Source organism: Arachis ipaensis, chromosome B5, assembly GCF_059453495.1.
Source record: "Arachis ipaensis isolate K30076 ecotype BB chromosome B5, ASM5945349v1, whole genome shotgun sequence".
Taxonomy (NCBI): domain Eukaryota; kingdom Viridiplantae; phylum Streptophyta; class Magnoliopsida; order Fabales; family Fabaceae; genus Arachis; species Arachis ipaensis.
The window spans coordinates 127,350,778-127,361,170 of record NC_142440.1 but is presented as its reverse complement, the minus strand read 5'-3'; the positions used below and the strand labels follow the sequence as shown (position 1 = coordinate 127,361,170).

Sequence of the window (10,393 nt, the reverse complement as noted above, 5' to 3'; positions counted from 1 at the left end):
CCTAATCCACAAGCTACAATCACAATTCCAAAAATAATAACAAACACAGACAACATAATATTCCACATTTTTAATATTCTAATTTCAGCTTCAACTGCACTAATTTTTCATCCCAGAGATATTTTCCAATAGTCTTCACTAACTGAACTTTCATTTCTGCCAACTATCGCTTCTTCTTCTTCAACATCTGCCCATTTAAAAAAGTCATACCATCTCTTATCGGTAGTCTACAACACCAAAAATTCAAAAAAATGAGAGGAAGAACAACTACAAAACCAACAAGCATTTGAGAAATAAGACACACAATCAACTTGCAATAATTCAACCAACTCACATTATAGTTAGAACATCCATAGAATGGTCTTTCTGGATTGTAATCCGTCCCAGACCACCGAAAAATAGGACGCAACCCACAACCGCACTAATGCGGAACCTTCCCACCTCTGTCACGGTGTGTGTTCTTCACCCAACCACCATGCGAACGAGCTCTACTAGAGCTACCTAAGCCTTGGCTGCTACTTCCCAACATTCTTCTCACCTCTTAGAGACACTCTTGCGATTTGGAGAAATTAGGACTTCTAAGTTTTATTTAAAATTTTTAGGGGTTAAATTGATGTCTTCAAACATTTTGCCACGTCATCTAACTGCTAGAGTGTCAGGTGTCTACCAAAATTGCCAAGTCAGCTTTTCGGTGACGGATAATGACGAAAGGGCCAAATTAAGACGCGGGATAAAATTTCAGGGTACAATTAGAGTCAATTAAAATTTTGAGAGCTAAATTAAGTCGGAGGTCAAATTTTAGAGACCAATTTGAATATTAACTCTTAGTGTTAGAAGATTTTTTTTCCTAGTCTTTTTCTGTTATTATTATATTATTATAAGAGGTAAGGTGTACTTAATACCAAAAGGTGATTTACTTTTTCTCAACTAAACTTACCAACGTTCACACAAACTGCCCCCTTTTGTCTCGCTAGCCTCGCTTCCCCGCCGGGAAAACCCAACTGGCGGGACAAACCCGCCGCTCTGGTCTGTATTCAGTGGTCACTCCCAACTCTAAATTAAACCTCCAAAACCGAATAAAACAAGAAAATAAACAAATAAAAAGAAAAAGGATGGGAAACTGCAACGCTTGCGCCAGAGCAGATGTAGTAGACAGCACAACAACCACAATCACAAAGCCTACCACCAACAACCGAAAACCGAACCCCTTTTCCTCCACTCCGGCCCGGCCAGCCAACCCGATCCGCGTCCTCAACAACGACATCCCCGCGGGCCCGCAGCACCGGGCCCGAATCAGCGACGATTACATACTTGGCCGTGAGCTGGGCCGCGGCGAATTCGGCATAACCTACCTCTGCACTGACCGCGAGACCAAAGAAGCTCTCGCATGTAAGTCCATCTCGAAGCGGAAGCTCCGCACCGCTGTCGACGTAGACGACGTGCGGCGCGAGGTGAAGATCATGTCCACGCTGCCGCCGCATCCGAACGTGGTGCAGCTGAAGGGAGCTTACGAGGACGACGAGAACGTTCACATAGTTATGGAGCTCTGTGAGGGCGGCGAGCTCTTCGACAGGATCGTTGCCAGGGGACACTACAGCGAGCGCGCCGCCGCCGGAGTGTTCCGGACGATCGCGGAGGTTGTTAGGATGTGCCACGCTAACGGTGTCATGCATAGAGACCTCAAGCCTGAGAATTTCTTGTTTGCTAACAAGAAGGAGAATTCGCCCCTCAAGGCCATTGATTTTGGCTTGTCTGTGTTCTTCAAGCCAGGTATGATATGGAAAAAACAGGAAATGAATTGGTGGATTAGTTTGGTTTTTTCTTTTGTTCTGTGCTTGAATTAACCTATGTTCACTTCAATTTAACGGGCGAATTCAATTTTGGGATTTTGGTAATAAGTGACTGTATTTATTGATTGATTGCTTGGACTTGGATGAGTTTAGTTGGATTAATTTTTTTTCTTTTTTTTACTGAAGTGAATTTTGATGTTGCTTTTGGTATAGGGGAGAGGTTTTCGGAGATTGTGGGGAGTCCTTACTACATGGCGCCGGAGGTATTGAAGAGGAATTATGGGCCGGAGGTAGATGTGTGGAGTGCTGGTGTGATCCTTTATATTTTGCTCTGTGGGGTTCCTCCGTTTTGGGCAGGTTCTTGCATTGCCAGTAGCCGTTGCATTTTTTTTTTATTGTGTTACAGTCCTCCCCCACCCCCCACCCCCTCTCTCTCTCTCTCTCTTTAATGGCTTTTGTGTTCTTGTTTTGGTTTGTGGCAGAGACGGAGCAAGGTGTGGCTCTGGCAATATTGAGGGGGGTGATTGATTTCAAGAGGGAACCTTGGCCACATATATCAGATAGCGCTAAAAGCCTTGTCCGGCAGATGTTGGAACCAGATCCTAAAAAGCGCTTGACTGCTGAACAGGTGCTTGGTAAGTCCCTTGCTATTTATACTTTGGAGATTATATCTTTTCTCTGTGGTGAGTACGTGCCAATCAAGTATCGGTTTTGTTGAGTAAAATATTTTGTTTGTCTGGTTAGCATTGTTCTTGTTTTGTTATGGGTTTTATTATGCTTAATGCCTATTATGCATACAACGATTCTTGAGCAGTTGAGTTGCTACTGCTCCGGTGGATGAATTTTATTCCTTGTCTCGTTGTTTGTGAGGGAAGAGTAGAATACATAGCCAGGTACTTGAGGATCTATAGGTCCTGCTTGGTTGGTTAGGTAGGTGGGAACTGGGAAGGAGATTGTGGAAAATTTTGGAATGAAATCACCTTAGACTTTCTTGGTAGGATTGTAATATGATAGTGGAATTGGTCATACCTTTGGTTGAAAACCATTACCACTATTTTCCATAGTTGCATCTTCCACATGTTCAAAAAAAGTCATATTCTTCATTTGTGGTCTGTGTAGAAAAGGCACCAAGTAGATGCTTTTTTTTCTCATACTTGTAGCTTGCAAGCTAAAGCTATGTGTACATTGAATTTTAATTATCATTCAGAATCTAAGCTGGAAATTCATTTGAATTTGGGTTTAAAATATAAGGATGTTTGTGCACTTTGTCTAACATAGATTCATTGATTAAAGGGAATAAACACTGAAGTTGAACGTTGGCATTTATGGTTTATTTTGCAACAATGGGCCTCAAAAAAGTTAAAGATATTGAAGTCATGTGTGTTCCAACAGGATGACTTATTATTTGTTTTAACTAAAGGTTTTTCGTCCTCATTGGATCCTTTGCCCCATTGTCCAATTTCCCTTTGAAAGGAGAACAAATTATTACATATTTGAATCCCCATGGCTAGGGAGGCTGAATGTCAGTCAAGTCCACCCAATGTAGAAAGTGGTGTCATTTACTGTTCTTAATTATGCTTGCAGCACATCCATGGCTACAAAATGCCAAGAAAGCTCCAAATGTTCCATTAGGTGATCTTGTGAGGTCAAGGCTTAAGCAGTTTTCTATGATGAATAGATTCAAAAAGAAAGCTCTTCGGGTTAGAATCCACTTTCATATATGCCTTGTTGTTGGCTCAAGTTTTTGCGGGATCAAATTAATGAGGAAGTTGAAATGTTCATGATTTGGATTTGGATTTTCTTTGGATGAATTCTTCAGGTAATTGCAGATCATTTATCTGTTGAAGAGGTAGAAATAATCAAAGATATGTTTACATTGATGGACACCGACAAAGACGGACGAGTAACATACGAAGAACTAAAGGCTGGGTTGAGGAAAGTTGGTTCACAATTGGCTGAGCCAGAGATAAAGTTGCTGATGGAAGTGGTATGCTTCTATAATCGTTTATTCCCTTTGTTTCAGTTTGTATTTTTTTAAAAGGTTTCAAATTTACTTATTTATAATATTAGGTTAGTATTAATTTCTCTTTTACATCTATAAGCGTAATAATTATGTAACTTTAAGAAAAAGAGTAAGTGTAATTCTAATATTCATTGAAGTTTTTTTTTTTTTTTAAATTTCCATGAGGCCAGTTTTGTCTAGTCACATAATTTTTTACTGTTACCGTGGCTTTTTTTTTGTTGGACAATTATTGTAGAGCAGAGGGAGCAGTGTTCATGACCGAATTGCTTCATATAATATCAGCTCTTTTTTTATCAGGACATATTAATAAGTTTAATGGAGTTCTTCTGGAACCATTCTGGATTTGCTAAATGATTGTGTACAAAAGGCTGCATTTTTATGATGAGTAGTGCCAGGTTATCATTGAATGAAGTTTTTTAAATCCTATCTATATCTCATTGCATCCCATGTTATATGGAGCTGTTTTGGAACCAAAATTAATGCAATTGAATGATTAAATTTTGTCTAGGTGTCTACTTATAGGTGTTTTAAGGTGATATTTGGTATTAAATATTGATGCTACAGTTTCTTACCATTGTTTGAAGTGATTCATATGTCTAATCCAAGAGTAATACAATTTTTTGGTTCAATGACAGTTTCCTTTGTTGAATTGTTGCATTGAATTACTTTAGGCCGATGTCGATGGGAATGGAATACTTGACTATGGGGAGTTTGTAGCTGTTACCATTCACTTGCAAAAAATGGAGAACGATGAGCATTTCCGCAAAGCATTCAAGTATTTTGACAAAGACAGTAGTGGTTATATTGAGTTTGGTGAACTACAGGAAGCATTAGCAGATGAGTCAGGAGAAACTGATCATGATGTTTTGAATGACATCATGCGTGAAGTTGACACTGATAAGGTTTAATCTTCTTGCTTGTCATTTATTTCTTAATTATCATATTTCATTATCTGCGAATGATACCTTTATTATATTAATAGAATAAAACCATTCTTGGAAATTCACAATTATACTCTTCTCATGTTACATTTTGGCTTGGGATCTAGATCTCATCCCACATATTGTCAAATTTTGTTGGCCTTTCTAATGCTTCTAATTATGTTTCCACTTAACAGGATGGTCGCATCAGTTTTGAGGAGTTTGTTGCCATGATGAAAACTGGAACTGACTGGAGAAAAGCATCTAGGCAATATTCAAGGGAGAGATTCAAGAGTTTGAGCCTAAACTTGATGAAAGACGGCTCTCTTCAGCTTCATGACGGTATCAGTGGTCAAGCTGTAGTGGTTTAATTATATTATTGTTGTTAATATTATTGTTTTATATAACCTCAGTGCTCTCTAGGTTTTTCTTATTCCTTTCCACTGCTTACACTGCCTTAAGATATGGCTTATTTAATCTCGCCGTGAAATCAGCTTTTGGGATGGTTTACCTATGAACATTTGAACCATACTAATGAGCTTGAGTTGGTTTTGCGTAGCTTAGGTTTCTTACATGCCTGAAGCATGCTTTGGGGGAATACAATTGCATACTAATGATGGTTTATAGTTTGGCAGCAAAAATGTCGGGGCAGATAGTATAGGCCTAAAAGATGTTACATATTCTTTGTATATCACACTGTGCTGTTATATTTGTATTTTTAATTCAATTGGTAAGTGTGATTTTCCTTACTTGTATGCAGAAAACGACTTAAAGCTTGTCTCATTGGTTAGATGAAGTTATAACTTTTTATAGAACTAGTCGAACAATCTGCGCAGAGCGCAAGGTTGTGTGATTAATTTGTGTTGATAAGATAATCATAACTCAGTTCTAGCAAATACGGGATATTTTGATTTTTGTGTTTTGATTTATGCATGCATGGAAGAGTGATCATATGCGATTGGATAAAATAAGGAACGAAAATATAAGGGAGAGAGTTAGAGTAGCACTCATTGTGGAAAAGATGGTTGAATCGCGTCTCAGGTGGTTTGGACATATGAGAAGAAGATCGATAGAACATCCAGTCAGGAGGGTGGATGAGATGGAAGATGGACAAGGGGTGAAAGGCAGAGGAAGACCTAAGAAGACCATCCATGAGGTGGTCAAACAAGATCTACATGTAAACGGTCTCTCTGTAGACATAATACATGACAGAGCAGAATGGCGTCATTTGATTCATGTAGCCGACCCTACTTAGTGGGATAAGGATTTGTTGTTGTTGTTGTTGTTGTTGATGATTTATGCATGCATGGGTCACCATGGTATCTTAGAGCATATTAGTTGTGTATAATTATGCATGATCATGCATAAGGAAGAAGAACAAAGCATAGTTATCACAACCTAACCAAACTAGTGGTTTGACCAGGTCGATTGTGGGTTTGGTTTTGATAACTATGAAAGAAAGTCATGCAGCTTTTTGCTTGCTCACTCAAGGAAGAGAACACAAATGTTATCCCACATTTGTTTAATAAAATGTTTCTCGGATTTGTTTTCTCTGCCATCATCTCCTCCAAGTTGGCAACAGGTCATTGGTTGACGATTTGTTTGGTTGACGATTTGTTCACACTTGACGTACGTGTGAAGGTTTGCAGAGCTTGAAGCTAAGGGAGTTGCAGCCTATAGAACTGTAAATTATCCAACTTGTTTTGAGTCACACCCGCCGAGTTGACGATTTGTTCGCACTTGACGTACGTGTGAAGGTTTGCAGAGCTTGAAGCTAAGGGAGTTGCAGCCTATAGAACTGTAAATTATCCAACTTGTTTTGAGTCACACCCGCCGAGTCACTTTGTCCTTCCAACCAACGTCGTTTGCCTGGTCGTCCTTTGCTGCATGACTATTGCCCCCTTGTCTTCGTGCGATTGCCGACAATGCTTTCAATATGTAATCCTATCTGTAGTTGTTAGTTTCATTCCTTGTTTATTTACATTAAAGAATAAGAGAGAGAGTTGAATGTTTTTATTAGAAGAAAAGGGAAGACTTTGTTTTTTTTTTTTTAAACAAGAAGGCGACGTATCTCCTTATTGGTTAGAGTGGTAGATTCTTTCTCCTAAATTAGTGGTTTGAATTCAAGATTTGGATATCGAAAATTCATGTTCGGAGAGTCATGTCTCTTGTAGAATATCAAATTGTTCAAATATGATTGCATCTAACGAGAATATTTATGGTTTCATAGAAAATAGAGTAAATACTCAGTTTGGTCTTGGTCTTTAAAATATTCTAGAAGACTTTAATCTCTAACATTATTTCACGAGTCTCCAACATCTCCGCTACTTTGCTTTGCCAAGTCCTAACAAATCTGTGCGATGTGTACTTTTTTGGTGTTTTCGATGTTAAAGGGACACATGATTAAGATGGTAAACTAGTTTAATGTCCCGTATTTGCACGGGAGAGTTGAATCTCGGAGTTTAAATCATATACTAATCTTAAGGTATAATATATTTTAATGAATATTACTTTATATTTTGCAAAATGAAGCTACAACAATTTCGGTGATTTCTAAGATAGATTCAATTATTAATTTGTTACATAGTTTTGACCTACATAACTTGTTTTTAAATTCATATTCACTTTTGTTCGCCTCCTCGGGTCCAGAACGAGCCGGTAGTGCGGTTGGTATATGATGGTGGGAATTGGGGGCTGGATCGGCGATTCTCTAGGGGTGAGATCCACGTGGGCGATCGTTGGGTGGAGAAGGTGGACCACCTGCAAAAAGAACTCCGACGATCTAGTCAGAATTTGTACGAAAGATAACAAAAGGGGGTAAGGTGTTTAGGTCATACCTGGAGGAGGGGTAGGTCCCTCCCCTTATATATCCTATACTTAGGACGGGTCCCACAAGGGTAGACCTTCCTTCGTCGAAGTTTCCCATCCAGCTGTCCTTAATCACGCAAGGTGGGAGGTGATGCCCGAGTCACCTCCCGGGTAGATTCGCCAGATCGTCGGGTCAAGCGGGCGCCCGGATCCGGGTCCCTGGCGTATTGGGCTGGGGCGAAACAGTGCCCCCAACAGGGTAGCCACAGCTGTGAGCGCCGTGGTTGGCACATTCTCCTCAACTCTTCCCCTGACGAGATCCTCTCCCAAGTCGGCTGCTCTTTTACAGGGGCGTGCTCCCTACGCGCTAGCCTTCTTTGTCTGGTCCTTGGGGACGTCAATCGTCGCCTTGATCCTCGCGCAGAGCATTTAATGCTCATTATGACTGATTGATTTAAAAGCCAGAGAAAATACCATTTTAACCGTGTCTTTTCATGCTTCCTTGTTTGACGGTTACTATTTCGCGTCTCTCAAAACTTCCTTGCTCTTTCCCTTTCCTCCACACTTTTCATTTTACTTGTCTTAGTTAGCTTAGGATTAGTTTAATTTTCAGCATAGATAGGTTGATATTTTTTTATGGATAATGAGTTTATGAAATTCTAAATGTTTTGGGGTTGGAACTTTTGTTAAGCTAGAGTTGAGGGCCTTAGAAATTGAGGCAAAACTTTTGGAGAAACAGGGCCGTGTGCGTACACACGCAATCGTTGAATTCCTCGTCTTGTGCGTACGCAACCCTCTGTGCGTACGCCAACTCTTTTGCGCGCCCTTTGTTGGGAGCACTCGCACGTCTTTGTGCGTGTGCATCCCCGTTTTTTTGCCCTCTGTGTGTACGCTCACTCTTGTGGGTACGCACATCAACCCTTTTTCATGCACCTTACGCATACGCACCCTCTTGTGCGTGCGCACCCCAGCCATTTTTGCTCCCTGTGCATCCGCACACCTATGTGCGCACGCACACATGATCCTTTTACAAGTGTAAAAAAAAAGTCTTATGTGCGTACTTACCCCTTTGTGCGTGCGCACACTTCTTAATTCCCTCTCTATTGAAAGCGCTCGCACACTCTTGTGCGTCCGCATACCCCCATTTTCCACCCAGTGTGCGTACGCATAAGTGCTGTTTTGGGCAAAATTTTTATTGCACTTTGAATAAGCCTAACGTACTTCCATCCCCCTCCATCTCTCTCTTTTCTTGTCTTTGCCCTATTTTCTACTTATCCTAGTTAGTTTTAATTGCATTTCATTTTGATTTTAGTAATTATATTAGGTTTAGTTTAGTTGTTTGTTAATTAAATAAGTTGCAAGTGTTTGCTTGACGTTGATTAGGTTACTTCTTGTTTGAAATTTGATGAATATGTGCACTAAGTATTAAGTCTTCGTTTAATTACCTAAATGAACTTTGAGTTTAATTCATATATTGTAGCTACCATATGCTTTAAACTATATTTTTGTTTGGCATACTATTCATTGTGCACTTTTGAATCATTTATGATGTTATGTTGGATTGAAATTTCCATAATATACTTGTTTGTTACTTTGAGTTGTTAGCGCCATAATTGATAGGGTAATTACCATTGGATCCCATATTTGGTGTAATTTTTAACAAGTACATTGAATATTCGTGAATTGAATTGCTCTCCTTGTTCATCATGGTTTTCAATTCAACATAATCACATTACAAGATACTTGTTTTTTTAATGCTTTGCATTTGTTTGAGTGACTTGACTTGATTCTTATCAAACTTGTCACTTTTTGCAACAAATACCTTTACCATGTGACTATTTCATTATGCTTCAGGATGAATAAGGAGTTTTCTTTTCATTATTAGATTGGTTATTGTTTATTGTGCTTTTATATCAATGTTGCGCTTTCACTTGCACAATTTCAATATCCAATATCTCAAATATTCAATTCACTTGAGTTATGGTTACCTAGGTTTGTTTGTGCCTTAACTTTTGCTTATTCTTTACTTGCAACCTAGGCTACTTAATTGAGGAACACAAGCTATTTCTTTTGATTGTGTGGTTATCGTTTTATCCGGTCAATGTGTGTGTTCTAAACCGTGCGCACATTTAGAATACACACATTGTCTTTCATCATACCACACTCATATAAACTCTTTGACAATTTTTGTTTATTTGTTTTATCTAGCAGTCCGAGCCCTGATGCCCACCAGCTGAAGGTGGAGTCTCATAGTTCTTCACCCCCGGATTGTGTGCATGCACGAAGGACCGTGCAATGATTAAGTGTGGGGGAGGATCCGCAACTTTAGGGAGTAAACTTCTCTTTCTAAACACTCTGCATTGTTTTATAGCTTTTAGTAGTTATGAATTTTGTGAATATTTATTTATTATTTCATTGCATTGCACTTTTTATATATATATATATATATATATATATATATATATATATATATATATATATATATATATATATATATATATATATATATTAGCTTGCTTGTAGTTTTATGGTAGTAAATATTTGCATTTGCATGTTGCCTAGTATAGGAAATAAGTTTGGTGGAAACAACAAGGAATTTTCAAGAAATTTCTCTTAGGGCGTTCCATTGATTAAATTTGAAAACTTATTTTTCAACTTTGTTTGAAGTATTTTTATGGAACATAGAAAAGAGCTAGAACAAAACACCAAGTGAGATTTGAGCTTTAATTGTGTGGTTGCACATTTTCAACCATAAATTTTGTTCTTGTGTACTATACTCCTTTTGTGATTGTGATATTAGATTTATTTGAGTCTTTATGTCCTATATTTGATGTTTGAAAGGCATTTAGTAT

The 10,393-nt window shown here is 38.7% G+C and overlaps 1 protein-coding gene across 1 annotated transcript; it reads left to right on the top strand.

Annotated features, from left to right (window-relative positions):
* Positions 1-881: 881 nt before the first annotated feature.
* On the top strand, positions 882-5,482 carry LOC107643893 (calcium-dependent protein kinase 10). The gene is made up of 7 exons (XM_016347643.3): positions 882-1,770; positions 2,004-2,147; positions 2,273-2,425; positions 3,375-3,490; positions 3,610-3,777; positions 4,485-4,715; positions 4,931-5,482. The coding sequence occupies exons 1-7, from the start codon at positions 1,113-1,115 to the stop codon at positions 5,102-5,104; spliced, it is 1,644 nt and encodes a 547-aa protein (XP_016203129.1). The 5' UTR covers positions 882-1,112; the 3' UTR covers positions 5,105-5,482.
* The last annotated feature ends 4,911 nt before the right edge of the window (positions 5,483-10,393 follow it).